At 44.0% G+C, this 21,273-nt stretch overlaps 1 protein-coding gene across 1 annotated transcript; it reads left to right on the top strand.

Annotated features, from left to right (window-relative positions):
• Positions 1–2,560: 2,560 nt before the first annotated feature.
• LOC137205804 (uncharacterized) lies at positions 2,561–7,362 on the top strand. The gene has a single exon (XM_067703962.1). It carries the CDS (start codon positions 2,561–2,563, stop codon positions 3,755–3,757), a length of 1,197 nt encoding a protein of 398 aa, XP_067560063.1. The 3' UTR covers positions 3,758–7,362.
• The last annotated feature ends 13,911 nt before the right edge of the window (positions 7,363–21,273 follow it).

The raw sequence follows: 21,273 nt of genomic DNA, 5'->3' as shown, positions 1-21,273 counted from the left end.
AACTAAATAAGGATACAGTCTCTATCAAATATAGCCTGAGGTACTGATGCCTAAATACTAGGATCACAGTATTTGTGTCCCCAAGGATGCCTTTCTATTGCTTTGCTTTTTTCCCCTTTCCAAATTGCTTTTTTCCCCTTTCCAAAAAAGCAAAGCAATAGAAAGGCATCCTTGGGAACACAAATTAGCTAATGCTGCCTTAACAGGATATCTATTGCACTTGTTCCAGCCTTTTTGATCCAATGTATTGAATAGCAGAATAGGTGAGTTACAAGAGGATATTCTGACTTCAAACAACAGAAATAAAATACTATATAATTGAAAAAAAAAAAAAACAGAGGCAATCTTTCAGGCACATGTGGATCCAGGAGTTCACATGTTTTAACCAGGTCCCTTTCTCTCTTCCCCACCCCTTCTTCTCTCTGCCTTTTCTCCTCTCTGGTATCTCTCATTATGGGATTCAAATATTTCCCTGTTTATGTGGGAGCTTCTGGCACAGCTGCAGGCTTATACTCTCGCAGCTCCAGGGCTGCCTGGAAGGGGCGGGCGCATCACAGCATAAGGTTGCACAAGGTGTGCACTTATATAGCAGGGCATCACATCTATGAGTGATGGATGATCACATTGTATGCAGGGGTAGCTTCGCATAGTGTTTTGTTTGTTTGTTTGTTTGTTTGTTTGTTTGTTTTTTTGCGGTACCCGTGCCTCTCACCGCTGCGGCCTCCCCCGCTGCGGAGCACAGGCTCCGGACGCGCAGGCCCAGCGGCCATGGCCCACGGGGCCAGCCGCTCCGCGGCACGTGGGATCCTCCCAGACCGGGGCACGAACCCGCGTCCCCTGCATCAGCAGGCAGACTCCCAACCACTGCACCACCAGGGAAGCCCTTCGCATAGTTTTTACATCACTTTTCTTGAAGATGGCAGTAAAATGGTATGTTTTTACAAAATCAAATAGTGTAACATTGTCCAAAAGATATACATAAAGCATTTAGAGGAAGGAGGCTCCTTTTTCTTTTAACTCCGGCACGGATTGTCTATTGGACAGTGGTAACCCTATGTCATCACCCTCGTTACTCCAGCAGAAGTCCAGGGATTAGCCCTGCATAACTCTTGTTAGCCTCTATTCCCTTCCTTGAACACTGTAGCCAGAAGGTTTTTTTCCTCCTCAAACCTTAAGTATTGAAACCTGGAGGAGGGGCATGTCTGAAAAGAAAATGATGGACTGGACTCTCCCTAGAAGGACGGTAAATGGGTGGTCAACAAGAAAAAAAATATCCTCTGTACCAGGAAATGTTTGAAGTGTTGTTTGGGTATCAAAAAATGGGTGCCCTACACATAAAGCAACAAAGGATATTGGTCTAAAAAGAACACCATGGCCAAAGGTGCATGGCCTATTTCAACAGAGGATTTGAAAGTTAAAAGTTAACCTGTAAAACATTCAATTCAATTTCATCATTTTACAGATGGGCAAAGTAAAACTCAGGCACAGGAACAGAAGTGCCAAGGTCATACAGGTGGTTGGTGGAAGACACAACCAACTTCCCAACTTCTGACTTTTTAGGTGTGTGTGTGTGTGTGTTGTTTTATTTATGTGCAAGGACATTTTTCTTTAGTACACTAACATTACAACAGAAAGTATAGTCTTGTTTTGGTTTTCTCTGCGCCCTCAATTCTGTATAAGACAGTTTCGCTGCACTCCAACAGAAAGGCTCAGCAAGAGTAGAGACCACCATAAGCAGTACACGTGGGCACCAAGGGCAGATACATTGCCCTTCCTTGTGTAGGAACTAGGGCCACTTGTTGCTTTACTGGGCCAAGTTTGGGCTGGACCTGCAGGATGGGACACCTTTGAAAAACAGCTTCCTAACTGCACTACAACCTGCTCTGGCATCCTGATTCCATTCCCCAAACCCCCCAAATTTTCAGCCAGAAAAAAAAAAAAGAATGGATCACTGGATCACTGGATCAATAGGGAGATTTCTGTCTGCTCCTCCTACTGTCACCTCTTTCTTGCTATTTCCTGCCCGAGGAAACCTGACATCAGCCCAAAAGCAACTCTGGAAATGGGTAGGAGGGAGCCTTACACCTGTCAGCGCCAGAGAAGAAAGTGCGCTCTGCAGAGTTCTCAGTTGTTCCATCTCTTGCGATGAAAGGAAGAAAAGGAGCGAATCCGCCACAGATTTACTGGAGACCAGGGTTACTTCATCCGGCTCCGGCCACAGTAACCCCTGAAGACCAAAGATGCATTTCCATTCCCAGCATTTCTTGTTGGCGTCTTTCCCTACAGGCTAGCCCAGTGCCTGGCCCCGGAGAAGTCTCTGCGTAAAGGTTCTTTAGATCATAAATCAGGCTCCTGTGTGTTTTTCTTAGGTAAAACTGGCACAGACGAATTAGCAGTAGAGACTGGGCTCTCCCTACTACCCTGCATGCTTGGCGGCATCACTTTCGACTACCTCGCATTCTCCCGGCGCTGACAGCCCCGGCTCCGGACCTCAGGGTTGGAAGCAGTCAGCCCCAGCTAGAACCGCCCTGTCCGGGGCTGATGCCACCCTGTGCCTAGAATGTGCGTGTGGGTGCAGGCGGGCGAGCGAGCGGCTTCTACAGTGAGACCGAAGCAGGAGCTCAGCCTTCGCCTGCGACCTGCAATCCCCAGATTCCCTGGGGATCTCGAAACTCCCAATCGGAGGTACTCCCCCCGCCCCACAGCCGCCCACCCATTCCCTCCCCCCTTACCTCAGCACGCAGCCCCTCCCTGCGTGATGTTGCAAAACCGTGGGGAGGGTGGGCGCTGGGAAGGGTGGGGAGAGCCTGAGAGCGAGCGAGGGTGGGAGGGAGTGGGCGGAGGAGGAGAGGGAGCCGAACGCGCATTTAAAGCGATAGCCATCCTCGCTCTCTCCCCAGTGCTGGGCTGTTGGAGAGCTCGAGCTGCAAGCCACCGAGCGCGAGCTCGAGCGCGGCGCGCTGGCCAGGGAACCCGAGAGCGCACGGCGCCCCAAGCTGGCAGGCGCCGCGGGACCCCCCATCCTCGCCGGCTGCCCTTCCCCGGGCGCCCCTACCCCCCTCGCCCGCAGGAGACCCTGGGCTTCACCGGAGGAGCTCACCCCAAGGGGCCAGGACTCCGGCGGGCCCGCCACCGTCCCCTCCAGTGCCGCCGCCGCCGCCGCAGCCGCGGGAGCAGCATGGTCCAGCTGGGGAAGCTGCTCCGCGCCCTGACTTTGATGAAGTTTCCCTGCTGCGTGCTGGAGGTGCTTCTGTGCGCGCTGGCGGCGGCGGCGCGCGGCCAGGAGATGTACGCCTCGCACTCCATTCGGATCGAGGGGGACGTCACCCTCGGGGGGCTGTTCCCGGTGCACGCGAAGGGTCCCAGCGGAGTGCCCTGCGGCGACATCAAGAGGGAGAACGGGATCCACAGGCTGGAAGCGATGCTCTACGCCCTGGACCAGATCAACAGCGATCCCAACCTGCTGCCCAACGTGACGCTGGGAGCGCGGATCCTGGACACTTGTTCCAGGGACACTTATGCGCTCGAACAGTCGCTCACTTTCGTCCAGGCGCTCATCCAGAAGGACACCTCCGCAGTGCGCTGCACCAACGGCGAGCCTCCGGTTTTCGTCAAGCCCGAGAAAGTAGTTGGAGTGATTGGGGCTTCGGGGAGTTTGGTCTCCACCGTGGTAGCCAACATCCTGAGGCTTTTCCAGGTAGGGGGGCGCTCCCTCCGGGGCAGAGCGCGCCGTAGCTCCCTGCGCTCTTTATCCTGAAGGCTGGCTTGGACTCCAGGGGTGCGGGGTCTGGTCAGCCTTCGCTCATTTCCACCCTGGAGATCCTGCCGAATCCCTCCCACCTCACCCGAGGAGGTACTTTCCCTGCTTGATTCATTTCCCTTCCATCTCTCCCCTGTCCGCGCTCCGCTCCATCCGGCTTGACATTCTGGATTTATGGCCCCATTGACAAGAAACAGTCTCCGAAAAACAAGGCGATGATTTAAATGGGTTTGCATTCGAGTGAAATATGGTTCCAAAACAGGCTTGTAAAAGTGCCGGGCGGGCTCCTGTGAGAGCCACCTAGGCGCAAGGAATATGAAAGATGAGAAGACGCCTAGAAACTAGGCATTTCTCAACCCCCCAGCTACCCTGCCCCAAGCCGCCCGACAAGCTGCAGCTGCCTTGGAAAATTTCGAGAAGCGCTTAGGGAGGCACTTCTTAAACCGAAGGCTAGGTCTTCACCTACATTTGGACGTGAATTGCCCATTTCGCTCGGGTTGGATTTCCCGACCTGTAACCTGTCTCTGCGAGGGCATGGGGCGGAAGGCGTGGGGACTGTCCTCAAGCGGGGAGAAGCCACCGGCAGACGTGCCCCCAGGTGATTTGCTCTGGGCAGTTGTTTGCACCGTCTAAACTGCCTTTGCGATCCGGCCACTGGCAGGAGCCGGGCGATCAGCTTTCTACTCCTGCCAGCTCAGAGCCCGGAGGTGAGCTCATGCTAACTGCGAAACACAATCGCTTTCTCTGCACCCACCCTGTGCCCATCCTTTCCCACGACCTCCCTAACGCAGCCCCCAACCCCAGTCCTGGGTTTTGAGGACGATTCTCAGAGCCAGACAAGAAGGCGCCTGGAGGGAGGCAGTAGGGTGCGCCGAGCAAGGCCGGGCGGTCCTCTAGCTCCGGGTGCAGGCGGGCAACGGCGGAAGATGCGAGGACGGCGGATCGGGCCAGCTGAGCCGTGGGCGGTGCTGCAGTGCTCTCTCACCGCCTGCTCCCGCAGCCTCGGCCCCACAGCTCCTGTGCCGCCCTGGGTATAGATGGATGGCTTCTGGATGAAGAAATTGAGTTTCAGGGTCTGCGTGACTATGGGTTCTCTTGTTTCTCTGTCTTTCTTCCTGTGTGTCTCTCTCCTTGTGTCTCTTTCTCCCTGCTGTTTTTTTTTTTTTTTTGTCTCTCTGTTTTTATGTTCTCCTTTTCAATTTCTGCCTCTCTTTTCCTTCTCTACCCCTGTATCCAAGTTTTTTGTTCATCTCTGTCTTGAAGTGATCCTTTCCTAATGCACAGCTCTCTCCCTGCCTGGTAGGACCCAAGCTCAGTTAGTCCCTTCTCCAGATGTTCTGGCTGACCCTTATGCTCCCCGTAGCTAAAAAGTTGGCTCCCTCTCAAGTGCCTTTCCTGAAGCATGTTGGGTTTCTGGAGGGGACTCCTTGTGATTCAAGCTGTCACTACATCAGCACCCAGGAGTATGAAGTTTGTGTTTGTGCCAGAAGGAGGGGTGCCTGTCTAAAGCTGCAGCCTGGTATGGCCCCTCTGAGCCTCTGAGCATCTCTAGCACCTCTTGAGTATGCCACCATGGAGATCTCTAGATGTTTGCAAGGCCAAAAGTGCTTCTGGGCAGCCTTCACTTTGAGGTAATGCTTTCAGGAAGAGCCTGGGTTGTTGTAAGCAAAACCCAGAAGCACTTCCTTTACCTCTGAGCTTAAACTAGAGAACCTGAGGAGGCAGCGCTGCAGGGAGGATGAGGCCAGAGGTCGCCTGAGAACCACAGGGGCAACTCACAGTATTTTTACTGGAGCTCTGGGGGTTGAAGACACATTTGCTGTTTGACATTTTTAAAATTATTTTGGTGCCTTCACTTGGAGCTTGGGCAGTACTGCAGAGGGGCCTGCCTGTTGAAAAAAGAGTGAAATCTTAGTCAAGAGAGAGCTTGCCGACTAGGCTGAAGGAATGTGTTTGCTGAAAAAGATTCCAGGGGGAGCTGATTCCTTCTCTGGTGTGTGGATCTGAGGCACTTGCAAGAAAAGAGAACGCTTGCCTTACGCTTAGTTCCCCCGTTCCCTGCACTGGGAAGGAAAGGAACTGAATGCCAACATTAGCAGTGTGGGTTGGGACCAAAACCATTCAGAGAAAACACTGTCATTTTCCTCTAATTTGCAAATTGCAGCTATTCATGTTGGATTGAACAGCTGAGGGAAAAGAGCCCCCAGTTTTCACCTGCATTTATTGAGAAGAGGCTGGTAGTAGGAGGGATGCACCAACTTGTAGCTTGTGCTGCAAGCTGGATATAAGCTTGGTGTGAGCATCCTGGTTAACCACTGCCCATGTTCAAATATACAGAGATAGATTCCAACAATCTCTTCCCGTAGCCTTATTTTTGCGTGTGATCTTAGAAGCTCCTGGCATGTAAGTCCAGTCCCCAGTTTCCCAGCCTCTGTAAACCTGCAAAATGAATAGAGAGAATAGGGGAACACAGACCCATTGTTCAAAGACACAGTCACTTTAGGGAAAGAAGAAAAGAACGGGTAGGTGAATCTTCTCTGGGATTGCAGGGTTCAGCTCAATGAAGACTGTCCTGTATAAAAGAAACTCCTCTAAATGGTTGAATTCTTAGCTCTCCAGAGATCTGAATTTTCTTTTCCCCAGTCCCTGTGGGTTGCTGTGGGGAATGTGCCAAACCTATCATTTGAGATAAAAATTTATGGTGAGGTAAGCTTCTAGGCTGGGGGAAGGAAGACTTAGTGACTGAAATGGGGGATGCTAAGCACTGGGGGGCAAGAAGGAACAAGGAGATAGTAATGGATGTAACAAATGCTGCAGCTGCCAGCAAAGCCTGGATTGAACTTCCTTCCTGAAAATGAGGACCCGGGCAAGAATGACCACTCAGATGTAAACAGTGTCTCTGACTGGGCATTCTCATCTGCCTGCCGGTGGGCCAGAGCTGAGTCCTTTCTCTCCTCTGTATGCACGCTGAATTGGTTAGTAAGTGACATGTCAGAGGACAGGAATCATATTCAGTGGATCTTTCAAATCCAGGAGTTTGAGGCTAATGAAATTAGTGTGTGGCCAGGGCTCTGCCAACTAGAATTAAGTCACTGCAGCCACCCTGCAATGCATTTTCAGCCTGAAGGGAGCATCAGGGAGGAATTTCGGGAGATTTGTTTCTGAGCCTGTACAAAATAATACTCTCCTAATGCTAAGAAAGATTAAATGTAAATTAATATTGACTACGAGTAACATATTTAAAAAATAATCGCCGAGTGGGGGATGGCTTAAAGTGGAGAGATTATATAATATGGTGTCCAAAGAATAAATCTCTCCTGACCACTGTTTCATGGGCTATAAGTAAGATATATTACAATGGAAATTAATGGGAACGTTTTTAGTCAAGGCTTCTCTGCTATTGGCTTGAGAGCAAACACTCTGAGAGTATAAATTACTCTTGCTATGTGCTGACTCTGAATGAACAATATTTCATGTGCAGCGACATGGTCTAAGCTATAGACTTGGAATTGAATGGCATCTGTTTCAATTGTTTTGTTCTCTCAAGAGCAACTAGATAGAAAAAAGTGGTCAATTTGACCCTTGTGGGAGCGTGTTGCAAATCTCAACCTGTGTCCCTCATACCATAAATGAAATACATTTGTAAATTTGTAAGTGTTTTCCTTCTGTTCATTGATGCTTGAGTATAATCTCAAACTTTGGGAGCAACACTTTATACATAAGTACTTGGTTTTCTTCCTTTCTTCTTTCTCTTTCTCCTCTCTCTCTCTGTTTCTCTCTCTCTCTTTCTCCATCTTATGTAATTGGATAGAACCGGGCACCTAGGATGATGTGGTGTTACTATAGTGGGATTTAAAAAAAAAATCAACTCTAACTTACCCTTTTAAAAATTTCATAAATACAGGTGTCGGTGCCATTTGGAATAGTCTCTATAACAATTTCTGTCTCCACATTTACTGTGTTTCAGCAAATTTACCTAACAGATGGTGAGTGGGCAATTTTTAAAGGGGCATTTTTTAAAAGAGCGGAGAGGGAAGGAATTAGAGACAGGCACATACTATATTTGAAGTTACCTCCACGTGTATTTTATGTATGTATACCCATACAATTAAGAAGTCTTTGGATGTTTTATCTTCAAGAATAATTCAGATAATGGATTACTTGAATATCATAAACATTTAGGGTTTAACAGATTTGTTACATATAGACGTTGTATCATGGATTTAAAAGACCATAGCCAGCGGGCAGCGGCGGGCGGAACGACCGAGGGGCGGCGCGGGCTGGGCGGCGGGTGCGGGGGTCCGTGCTTCCTCCTGGTGGAGGGCTGGGGTTCGCCGGAGACGCCGGGTTGCTCCGCGTTGCCAGGTTACCGAGCGCGTGCCCCGCGCCCGCTCTTCCGCCCGGGCCGCCCTCGGCGCTGCCTGAGCCGTGGTGCGGGCTGCGCGGGGCGTCGGTTCCGCGGAAGCCTGGGTAGGGCGCTGCGTGCGGGACTCTCGTCGCTCGTGGACGGGGCGCGAGCGCGCGGCGGACGTAGGGCGCCGACCTGGGGCTCCCCGGCGCTCCGGCTCCGCTCAGGGCGCCCGCTCAGGGGGCTCCGGCGCGAGGCCCCCTTTCTGGTCAAGATGGCGGCGCCCAGGCGGGCCGCGCCGAGGTGAGCTGGAGCTGGGCCCGGAGAGCGACGAGTCTGCCACGCCCAGGACTTGGACCCCGGGCTGGTCTCCAGTCTCCCGGGGAGCGGCGGGTGAGTGGACGCGGCCGCGCGTAGGTCCTTCTCGTGGGGTGGTCAGCTCTCCGTGCGTCCGCAGACTTCTTTCCTCTGATAGTCAGATCTGGGGTGGCCCAGGTTGGAGGCGAGGGTGCTTGATTGGGGAAACCTGAGGGGTTTAAGGACTCTGTTGGGATCGTTTCAGACCCCAGCAAGAAGCTGAGCAAGTTTCCTCCTGACTCTCTTCCCGGCTAAGTTTTCTCCCTTCTCTGAAGACGCTAGCTTTTCTGAATCACTTTGTTCCCCGGGGGGATACAGTTGGTGGTTCTGACCGTGGAACGTAGGACCCGGCGCGGGGAAGCCTGAGCTGGTTCTAGTTACTTTGTTTGCAAAGCACTTGTCTTGTCTTTGGAATCTTTGTGTATGTAACCAGCGTTGGGAAGAGCCAGCGTTTTCTCCTCCAAAACACTGCGAGGGGTAACTTTATACGTAAGAAACAAGTGGGCGTTCACATCCATCTCTTTTCCAACCACTGAGCCTTGGTTGTGTTTCCTTTCTTTAAGTTTGTCTCGTTTTGAAGTGATAACAAAAACAAACAAAAAAGACCATAGCCAATTACACAAAGTATATTCTAGTCTCAGTCCTGCCATTAATTAGCTATGTTACCTTAAGTCGTTTAATTTTTCTAGGCCTCATTTTTCTCATGTGATGTTTTTTCTTTGAAAAAGTATAGTTTCTAGAAGTCTCTAATCTCTGTGTCATAGTTCAGCTTGGAGAAAACCTGTTCTTATCCAAACTCCATGACATTGTATTTCCAGCTCCAACTTTGGACTTTGAGTGAGTTGGGGGCAACTTTTTAAGGATATTTTCACACAGCTTTTTTAGTTAATATCAGTCTAGCTGACTTGTCATACTCAGACTTTCTCCCATATTCTTTTACCAGTGTGTTCCTTAGTCATATATATGAAGACTGTTGTGGGAAAAATGACCTCCTGGGTCAGCTTACTGCATGGTCATCGACACAGGGCAGGGAGTAAGATTCTGTGGATTTTACAGAAGCAGATACAGGTTTCATTATCCATGTCCTCTCCCCTTTCATCTTACAAAAACAGCAGGCTTTTCTTGGAGAACTGCCAGATAATGCCATCCTGCCTCCTCACGGCCCCCCGCCCCCCCCCCCCCCCCCCCCCGGGATGAGTCTCCAGGGACTGAACTCCAGTAAAGCAGGTGATTGGCTCATGGGTAGGCATCTGACCTCGGCTAAGTCTATCAGATTCCTCCCCAGGACTTTTCTCTCAGAGAAAAATGGAAGAATTGTCTTTTCTCTCTGGAATTTCTAAGCTGGGGAGATACGACTCTGGGACTCCCAGTTACCATCCAGCACAAGAAGAGACTTTCTGTAAAATAAAGTCTTGCAGAGGTAAGCAGGGCTGAGCGATGGAGAGAGAGCTGGAACCCTGCTGATACTCTGGAACTTCCAGATCCAACTGTATCTGAATATGGCTGCATCCCTGAATTTCTAGTACTTGTTTGTTGAGGTGGTTGTTGTTGTTTGGTTTTTGTTTTTAAATTTCCTTTGACTATTTTGAATTTGTTTTCAGCCATGTGCATTTGAAAGCATCATAGCTAAAAGAGCTAATTTCCTACATTAATGTCAGGTTTGCTGAGTGGCATTCCTTAAGTGAAAAATAATATCCGCTATTTTCTTTAAATAAAATCCTTCTAGCTCAGGTTTGAGATATTCAAAACTCTGCCTCCTACCCCCCTCTTTTCCAACATTTACTATATCACGTTGAAGCATTTGTGACCACATCTTTCCCATCTAGACGCAGTTGAGAGAGAGAGCAAAGACTTCTGATATAAACTGCAACCTATACGCCTCCTACCTGGAAGCTTTAGAACATACTTGATTCTTGTTATTAAAGCAAATCTTTTGTTGTTGTCTCCAGGGCACAGAAGCATTTTCATGGCATAATGGAGTACAAAGTACATTAAGCCTAACTCTACTTCTCACCCTCTTTTACTTTAAATAGGCAGAAAAGAACAATCTCAAACACATTTTCCCAACAAATAAAATACATATACGATTATGTTTAGAAGACGTTTATGCAACATCTAGTTAGACTGATTAATTAATGGACCTTTCGCCAATTGGCACAGTAAATATGTATGTTCAATGTGCTTAATTAAAAAGAAGACAATAACATATTTTTACAGGTTGATTATCGGAGAAGAGTATTGTGCCAGCACACTTGATGCTACAGTATTGCATGTTTGACAGGTAATCTTCTTTCAATTATATTTACTGCTAAATGTTTCTTGGATCAAGCTATTAAATTATAAGGTCAAAAGTAAAATGGTATGAAATTACAATGATAAAGGGACACATATCCCACTTTATGAGAATAGAAGTTCTAATTTCTTTTCAATACTACTAGTAGTGACCACAGTACTAATTTGAGCCCTTACTATGAGCCACTGTGCCCATATACATTTAGTTCTTACAGTAGTTCTGCAAAGGGCATGTAATAATCCACACTGTAAAGCTGAAGAAAGTGCTTCTCATAGCTGAAAGTCACATAGCTGGTGAGTGGCAAAGTCTAGATTCAAACTTAGAGTCGTCTGACAATGCCCAGGTTGTTGACCACTATGTACACTGCTCAATTGTTGCACCAATAAAGAAGTGCTTGAAATAATTATAGATTTGCCTACCCCGAAACTGCAGTGATTTAAAGACATCAAAGTTGCCAGTTGCTTAACCACATCTACTTACAGTAAGAAATTACATTTTATTTCATTTCTAAAACAAGATTAATTCTGCAGGCCCATAGAAACTTGAGCACACAAATCCTACCTCCAAATGAAAGATGCTTGTTTTCCACTATTCAACAGATGGCCCTGTACAGAGGCAATAAACATATAGTAGAATTTTCATTCAAATAAATGAGAAGAGAGGTTTCTTCTTGTCCTGATTCAGTGCCCATCATTATGGATTATGATGGCTCGTCCCAAACTTTACTTCATTCACTCCACTCTTTCTACAAAACTCCAGTCATGGAATCCATCATTCAGATATATGTGCAAAGCGAAAGGACTGTATTAATACAGTTGCTGACAGTCAAGTTGATAGAGCACAGGAAATACATCCTAATAAATGCAACATTAATGTTTGTGTGGGCCTTGGAGTGAGGGGTAGAAGAATTTTCAGTTTAATGGAATATTTTGCCTCTTGCTATGAAAGTGTGGCTGAATAGTCTTGTAATTGGTCGTTTACAGAATCCTCCATCTCTGGGTTTCATGCTTTCTTTACTCTGCAGCTGTTGATTCCTTCTCTTGTTCTGGATGGAAGATAGCAACGAAGCCACTTCAAAGGGCTCAGCCTGCCTTTCTGTGTTATTGTTTAGATGAAGATATTTCCATTTATTAAAGCACACTATTTAAACATTTTTATCATGTTTCAAACTTGACTGTGTTCTGAAGGTATGAGCACAGGCAGACATAATGGGGGATGTTTTCCAGGAGAGAACATAGACCATACCCTTATCAAAGGAATTATCAGAATTTTCATGTATGGATTGAGAATCAAATTCTGGAGTTAGACCTGAATTTAAATTCATACTCACAACTTATTACCAGTCTCATCTTGATCAAACGGTTACCACACTTCTCATCAATTTCCTTATCTTTGAAAGCGGAATAAGAGAAGTATGCCTGGTGGAGTTACACATAAAGCTCATCTGATAGAATATTCATAAGGATTTTGCACAAAATATACATGGAAATATTTTAGCACCGAGTTCAGCATGCAATTCATCTTCAATACATTTAAGAGCTATTATTTTATTATTATTATGCTATCATTAAATATCACTGTTACTTAAATGTCATTATTGCTTAAATTGCTGTAAAACTACCGCAATAACCCATGATGAATTCCCCTCTTCTGTTTCCTTTGTTTAAATGGAAAATATGTATATAAATCTAGACAGAGAACACTTCAGCGATCCTATTCAGTGGAGTGAGAATTTCCATGGCACTGATTAAAACAAATCCTGAATTGCATGGACTTAAGATAGCAGAGAGGGGCTTCCCTGGTGGCGCAGTGGTTGAGAGTTCGTGACCCGATCCGGGAAGATCCCACATGCTGCGGAGCGGCTGGGCCTGTGAGCCATGGCTGCTGAGCCTGTGCGTCCGGAGCCTGTGCGCCGCAACGGGAGAGGCTGCAACAGTGAGAGGCCCGCGTACCGCAAAGAAGAAAAAAACGATAGCAGAGAGGCTAAGAGATTTGAAGTTAGACATCCCCAAGTGTGAATTCTACTGTGACCCTCTTCTAGCTCTAGAACCTTGAGGAAGTTACTTAAACTTTCTGAGCTTTACTACTAGTTTCCTCATCTGTATCTTTTTCAGGACTATTTATCAAGGATCTTCCTGTTCTCTATGCTTGGACGTATCAATGAATAAATTAGACAAGAGCCTTTGCCTGCGTGCTCCTTCTTGTGTGCTTTCTCCCTCCTTACACTCTCGTGTGGAAACGGATGTTATAAATAAATTCTGTGCTTTGTCACAAGTTGATGGGCGCTACGGGATAAGGAAAAGGATGTGAAGCTCACTGAAGAGACTTGGGTTGGGAGTGCTGGAGGAGTGTACAGGTAGGTTCTGATTTTAAATAGGGTAGTCAGGGTGGATTTTATAAGTTGACATTTGAGCAAAGACTTGAAGTGAGGGAGTTGTCAGAATGTATGATGGGGAGACCACTCCCTGGGAGCAAGAATAACCAGTCCCAAAACTCTAAGGCAGAAATATGCCGGGCAGCTTGGAGGAATATCAAGGAGGCCACCCTGGCTGACTTAGTCAGTGGGGAGGAAGAGACAGCAGGACGGCTGGAGGTCGGATATGTGATGGGATGGATTGGGTAAGTCCTGGGAGGCCATCACATGCATTGTGTCTTTTACTCTAAATGTAGGCAGCCAGGGGCAGGATTTTAGCCGAGGTGTGGCATGAACTGTCTCTTGTTTGAAAAGCATAACTCTATCTGTGGCCTTGAGGATGTGGGGAGAGAGTGGAGTCAGGGAGAATCTCGGGAGGCGACTACAGGATCCTCGAGGTCTATGTTGGTGGCCTGCACCAGGCTGCTAGCGGCTGGTAATTCTCAGAAGTGGCACATTGCGAAGGTTGTGACAGCATTTCGTGGTAGATTGAATGCAAGAATGGAAAGGAAGAGGGGGTCAAGGGTGAATTCGAGATTTAGGGCCTGGGGAACTGGAAAGGTGTGGTTACTGTCACCTAAGATGGAAAAAGTTTGGGGTAGAGCATGTTTGGGGCATTAAAGACCAGTTTTGGAGGTATAAGATTTGAGTTGTTTTCGTGACGTCCAAGTAGAGATGCTGAGTACACAGTTGGATACACAAGTCTGCAGTTCTGAAGAAAGGTCTAAACTAGAGATACACTTTAATACAATGGAGATATTAAGAATAATTACATGGAAGCGCTATTTTAAAGATAAAATGAAGTAATGCAATTAGCACTCTGTCTTCTCAAAACATTTAATAACTGTTAGCTAAAATAATTACCTGAAATGAAAAAATACCTATAGTTTGTTTTGTTGTTTGCAGTAAAAGTGAAGAAAATGTCACAATTATTTTAATAGTATTTGTGACACAGTAGTTTTAGTTAAGACACCATGACTACAAACATTTACAATAAACCTTTCAGTCTCCTACTTTTCACTCTGATAGGGTACTTGGAACCTTATTTTGTAAGGTTTAAGTTAGTTGTCATAGGGTACCTCTTTAATTAGAAGTAATTCTGAACTGTCTAGTTCCATGCAGTTTTATATACATATATGTATAATTATTATTTTATGATTTATCAAACTCAGTTGAAAATTTGCATCACTGATATACATTAGAATTTAAGCATTTGCCCAGGTATTCAAGGAAAAAAATGTACTTGTCTTGTAATTTCCATAGGGGTACTTACTTTCACATCTTCCCTTCACTTTGCAATCGAAAACATGGCAGGGGAAATATTACCTTACTGGTCTTTGAGTTCCCCTTAGCTATCTGCAAGTCCTTAAACAGCCTTTGTGGCTTAACCAAAATTCTCTTCCATCTTCATTCCGCTAACAGATAGATATTGGTCTAAGCATGTACTTATACTAAAAAATGCATGACCACGTTGTCTCTACACATCTATAATTTTATGTTAACACTATCATTATGTAAGCTATACTTTAATTGTAATTATAACAGATTTTATGTCAACACACATCCATTTCTAGTGTTCATCTGGTGTTCAAGGGGAGAGCAGCATGTCGTAAATTTTATCAAAATATAACATCTGAAGAATAGAACAGAGGGTAATTGTGTAATTCGGTATTCACTCTAATTAAGTTCAGTGGAGTTGGCATAATAGAATTAAGATGAAAAAAAAAAAAGACATTGAGGTACCATGGCTCCCTCTCCTAACACACCCTTTTCGTATCTGAGAGCAGAGACTCAGCACCTTTCTGTACAGAAATGGAGACAGGAAGAGGCCAGAGGATGAATGACAGGCACGAATGAGGTGGAACTTTGAAGAGCAACATGGAAATGAAATACTTCTTTTGTATTTGGTAGGTGGGGAAAATGTACCAGCGTGTATGCCTACTGGGACCACGTTTTCCAGAACAGTTAAGCCCAGTGTCAACTATGCTGTCCCACCTTCCTCGTAAGTAGGAACATACTGTTACTTGAATCTTTGCTTCCTGTTTCTTGATACCTGGTTGAGAAGATTATCACAGGAACTGCATCTTGTTAGCAAATACACTGTTTTGAAATGATTGACACTCACTGAAGAGTGGCAACTCCAAGCTTGCTCTCTCTTGATCTTGGACTATTTAAGTCTGGAGTGCAGGAGTGGGTTATGGGGAAAGACCATTGGAATTCTTATGTCTTCAGCATAATGGTTATAGCATAATGGTTAGGAGTGTAGGTGCTGGTTCAAATCTCTGCTTTCCACTTGCTAACCATATGAGCTTGGGCAATTTACCTGATTACCTGAACCTCAATACTCCTGCCTATAAAATGATGTTAATAATATTTCATCCCCATAGACTTGTTTTCAATGTTAAAACGAAGTCACTTACACCAAGCACTTAATACAATGCCTAGAGCATAGTAAAGTCTACTATTATTACTATTACTACTACTATTATTATTATTACTATCACGATGCCAGGTGCTATTTTTCCTATGCCTTATTCCATTATCTTCTGCCCTGTCTCCCCATTTCTGTCTTGTTTCTGTACAAGGGTAGGTTTGTCACAGAGCATTTTCTTTCCCTAGTGTCTGACTCTTAGTCATCAAGGTGACTGGTCCACGACCCGGCGTTCATTGCTGCTCGTTGAAGCAACCCATTTTGAGAAGGGGAGTTGGATATTGATGCCAAGTTGGGTCAAGGAGAGAGAATTTTCTCTCTTCTGCACTCAGAGAGCTAAGTGAAATATTCAGGCCTCAGAAGGAGAATCAGGCAAAGGGCAACATGCTTAATTTCATACCTTAGTGATTAAGAACAAGTCAGACAGGCTGGATTTGAACTCATTTCCGTCATGTACTGACAACGGGATCTTAGATGCTTTTGTAACCCGTCTGAGGCTCAGTCAACATCTGAAAGAGACGAATAACATTATCAGGACCTAGCGTATAGCCTCGTTGTAATAAGTGAGTAAATCCTTTTAAAATGTTCAGCACGTTGTTTGGCATATAAACACTTAATAAAATTTAGCTTCTTTGACTACTACCACTGCTAATATTATTAAGTAGCTGAGCAGATCCGAGGCCCATTTTTTTCTTAGATTGCACATAATCATTTGGACAACCAGCTCACATTGATCAACCGTTGCTTATATATAAACCCCCATGAACCCAAAGGTGCTTTAACTCTCTCCCAGTCAGAGCCTGTTCTGGGGGCAGAAGCAACACCGGCACTACCCCCGTCATCTTTGCCTTTATTGTCACTACACTCGCCTGCCGTACTGAGCACTTTCTGTTTGCCAGGCACCAAATTTAGCCCTGCGTATGCACTATAGCATATAGTTCTCACACTCAGGTGGGAGACATTATCATCATCCCCAACTTTCAGATAAAGACGCCGAGGTGCTGGAAAGGTAAGAAACTTGACCCACAGCAAGAGATGGAGCCGGAGTATTCAAACCCTTCTCTCTGACCTCAAGAACCCTTAAATATTAGCATACTACTACATCCTGGTAAGAAAATCTGCTTCCAGCCACTCTGGTGAGAGTAGAAGTGATTCTCAGTCCCCACATTCCTCTATTGCCCATGCCACCCTAGCCTCAGGACTAGGGGGGAAAGGAAGTGATCTCTTCAAAGAGCAGCCAAAGGGAACCTCCTCCCTTCTGCCTTTTCGTAATCAACTAACCAATATTTTATTTCCTTCTTAAGAGTCCGCACATGTTCCTTTTGGTACTTAGCTTGGCCTTTTAGAATTCTGACATTCTGTACGTGACTCATCCACTGTATTTCATGTTAATTTATTGAGGTCAAGTATAGGGTCTTACTCATCCTGAAGTCCAGTTATCCCCTGTCACATCTAACTCTGTTCTTTTCTTCTCGTAGGACATCTGCAGATATTTATTTGAATTTTGTTGAATTGTTCTCATCAATAGTACATTAAAAGTTATACAGAAAGTGCTTTCTTATAAGGAAAACCATCTAAATAGATTTCTAGCTCTTTACTTTTTATAGCACTATTGTAGAGATTATAGATCTCCAGGTAATATTTTTTAGATTGAGTTCTTCATATCATCTTATTTTTACATATAATGATAAATCTGAATTTTCTCTATCAAACCTCCGAGACTTCACTGGCTTGTAACTTAGCTTGTTGATTATGTGTTGTTGACTTTTCCATTTACAATGATATTTGATACTGGTAAGGATGGGGCTGGGTGGGAAGGTACATCTTAGGGCCATAAATTGGTTTTGTAGAGAACTAACATAAAGATCTAAAGTCTCATCATATTTCTGCAGAACTCATGAATCATTTTATTATAATTCCATTCATTCAGGGAGTATAAAACCATTTTCAAATTGTTATTCCTAATTTGTTCATCTTCTCTTCCTTAGTCGTAGTGAGAAGAGAGCAGGCTGAATGGAAGAAAGTCATTATGACCACTGGGGCCACTAGGGTAGGCATCAGTCCCAGAGTTTTGTTTTCATCTCTCCGCTATTAATATTGGCTAATGTCTTGAGTGCTTACTTGGTGCAAATTACTTAGCCGACCATGGCAAATGGATTGTGTCATTTCATCCCCTGATAGTCATACAATTAATGTATGTATTATTATGATATCCCATAATGCATACATGGAACAGAGCCTCAGAAGTAGTTATTTGCTCACGAAAATATGGTAGATGTGGAATTTGGACTCAGGTCTGATAGACTCCTAAGTCACTCCTAGTGATTTTTATCACTAAATTAAAGTTGTATACCTCTGGAGAGTAGATAGTTTCTAAAATCTCCTCAGCTCTAACGTTTTATAATTAAATTTTTGTCTGATGGCAAGCTTAACAGTTAAGATGGGTAGGAAGGAATGCCAGCCTGTTGAATGGAATTTCCCTGAAATAAGCCTGTTTTATGACACCAGTTCACTCATTCATTCACTCAGCATGTATTGAATGTTTGCTCTGTGCAAAGGCATTTTAGGCATCACAGTGGAGTGAGCGCCCCTTCCATAGACTCTCCTGCAGCACTCAGAGAAGTCTTGGACTGGTTTGCCTGTTATGGAATGAGGCTTGGTGATAGAAGCCTGGTTTGTCCTCCACTGATAAAACTAAGACATACTCATATGAGTTTATAGGCATCTTGAAGCCGTGGGATAGTAACACACATGAATCTTACCATTTTTGCCTGGGATTAATGATATAAAGGCTTTGGATTTGGGTATGGAAAATGGGTGCAATTATGGGTGTGTTGGTTCTACATATATATGGACATCACGTGTCATCAGCCTGCAGCTACCTGCCGTTCCTCACTACTCCTTCTTTTCACAAACCAAACAAGTACCATCTTATCTCTCCTGTGGATAAGCTCTTGACAGTGGCACTAGGGCCTCCCTCAATAAGTACATCATTGGCTAAACCAGTGGTTTCTCAGATATGCTCATTGAACAACCCTTAAGGTGGATTGACATTCCACTGCCTAGAATAGAATATGGTTTTCTTTAGAAATCGGGGGGAAAAAATAGGCCACCAGCTGTACTTTCTTTAATTTAAATTGTTTATATATATATATATATATATATATATATGAACAGTTGTTATATATGTGTATGTATACTCGTTCATGTATATGAATGATTTAAAATTGAAGAGATATATATATATATACACACACATATATATGTATGTATATTTAAATTTTGGCTTCTGTTAGCAAGTAGTAAATTAAATTATTAGCAGATCCATACTGCAGGGAAATAACCAATCAGATTTCATTCAATAGCTTGCTTTTTTGTAGATTTATGGTTGTGATTTTATATCTGCAGGTATGTTTGCTGAAGAAAATATTTCTACCACTTTACACAAAATTAAATTCATTTAATACCAATGCGGCATGTCTCAAATGTCTTAATACAGTTTTAATCTTTAATCGCATCAGAAGTATGAAATTAGAAACATACCCCAAAATCATTTGAAGATATAATTACTTTCGTTTCCCTTATACTTTTGAGACTTTTGAAAAATAAGTATTTAGTTGTACTTATCTGTTTCTGTCTCTCTAAGGATAGCAAACACTGAAACACAATTCTTTTTAAAAGTCAATGTTAAAAATATATTGTCCAAGATGATCAAAACTAAGGAAGTGGCAAAGAAATTCAAAAATTTAAACTTTCAAAGGGTGCTTTTTTTGTGAATGTGTAGTACTTGTTCTTCTCAAGGAATTAATCTTCTTAAAAATTTAATTAACTTATTTTTTATTGAAGTATACTTGGTTTACAGCGTTGTGTTAATTACTGCTGTACAGCAAAGTGACTCTGTTCTACATATGTATATACATTGTTTTTCATATTCTTTTCCATTATGGTTTATCACAGGATATTGAATATAGTTCCCTGTGCTATATAGTAGGACCTTGTTGTTTAGCCAATCTATATATACCAGTTTGCATCTGCTAATCCCAAACTCCCAGTTCATCCCTCTCCCACCTGCTTCCCCCTTGGCAGCCACCAGTCTATTCTCTATGTCTCTGATTCTGTTTCTGTATCATAGATAGGTTCATTTGTGTCATATTTTAGATTCCACATATAAGTGGTATCATGGTATTTGTCTTTCTCTTTCTGGCTTACTTTGCTTAGTATGATAATCTCTAGTTGCATCCATGTTGCTGCTGCAAATGGCATTATTTCATTCTTTTTTTTATGGCTGAGTAGTATTTCATTGTATATATGTACCACATCGTCTTTATCCATTCATCTGTTGATGGACATTTAGGTTGTTTCCATGTCTTGGCTATTGTGAATATTGCTGCTGTGAAGATCAGGGTGAATGTGTCTTTTTGAATTATAGTTTGGTCTGGATATACGCCCAGGAGTGGGATTGCTGGATCATATGGTAGGTCTATTTTTAGTTTTCTGAGGAACCTCCACACTGTTTTCCACAGTGGCTGCACCAACTTACATTCCCACCAACAGTGTTGTAGGAGGGTTCCCTTTTCTCCACACCCTCTCCGGCATATGTTATTTGTAGACTTTTTAATGATGGCCATTCTGACTGGTGTGAGGTGGTACCTCATGGTAGTTTTGATTTGCATTTCTTTAGTAATTGGCAGTGTTGACCATCTTTTCATGTGCCTATTGGCCATCTGTATTTCTTCTTTGGAGAAATGTCTCTTTAAGTCTTCTGCCTATTTTTTTGATTGGGTTGTTTGCTTTTATTGTCATCAAGTTGTATGAGCTGTTTGTATATTTTGGAAATTAAGCCCTTGCTGGTCGCATCATTTGCAAATATTTTCTCCCATTCTGTAGGTTGTCTTTTCATTTTGTTTATGGTTTCCTTTGCTGTGCAAAAGCTTGTAAGTTTGATTCAGTCCCCTTTGTTTATTTTCATTTTTATTTCTATTGTCTTGGGAGACTGACCTAAGAAAACATTGGTATGATTTATGTCAGAGAATATTTTGCCTGTGTTCTCTTCTAGAAGTTTTATGGTGTCATGTCTTATGTTTAAGTCTTTAAGACGTTTTGAGTTTATTTTCGTGTATGGTGAAAGGATGTGTTCTAACTTCACTGGTTTATATAAGGCTATCCAACTTTACCAACACCACTTGCGGAAGAGCCTGTCTCTTTCCCATTATATATTCTTGCCTCCTTTGTCAAAGATTAGTTGTCAAAGATTAACTGAGGTGTGTGGGTTTATTCCTGGGCTCTGTATTCTGTTCCATTGATCCATCTTTCTGTTTTTGTGCCAATACCATGCTGTTTTGATTACCGTGACTTTGGAGTACTGTCTGAGTCTGGGGTGGCTATGCCTCCAACGTTGTTCTTTTTCTTCAGGATTGCTTTGGCAATTCTGGGTCTTTTATGGTTCTGTATGAATTTTAGGATTATTTGTTCTAATTGCGTGAAAAATGTCATGGATGATTTGATAGGGATCGCATTAAATCTGTAGATTGCTTTGGGTGGTATGAGCATTTTAACAATACTAATTCCTCCAGCCCAAGAACATGTGATGTCTTTCCATTTCTTTGAATCATCTTCACTTTCCTTTATTAATGTCTTACAGTTCTCAGCATATAAGTCTTTTGCCTTCTTG

The sequence above is a fragment of the Pseudorca crassidens genome, chromosome 14 (assembly GCF_039906515.1).
Source record: "Pseudorca crassidens isolate mPseCra1 chromosome 14, mPseCra1.hap1, whole genome shotgun sequence".
Lineage (NCBI taxonomy): Eukaryota > Metazoa > Chordata > Mammalia > Artiodactyla > Delphinidae > Pseudorca > Pseudorca crassidens.
This window is presented reverse-complemented; position numbering and strand designations above follow the sequence as displayed.

What these genes read in the sequence shown, in the direction of transcription:
- LOC137205804 (XM_067703962.1), top strand. Translation starts at nt 2,561, where the DNA reads ATGTGCGTGTGGGTGCAGGCGGGCGAGCGAGCGGCTTCTACAGTGAGA.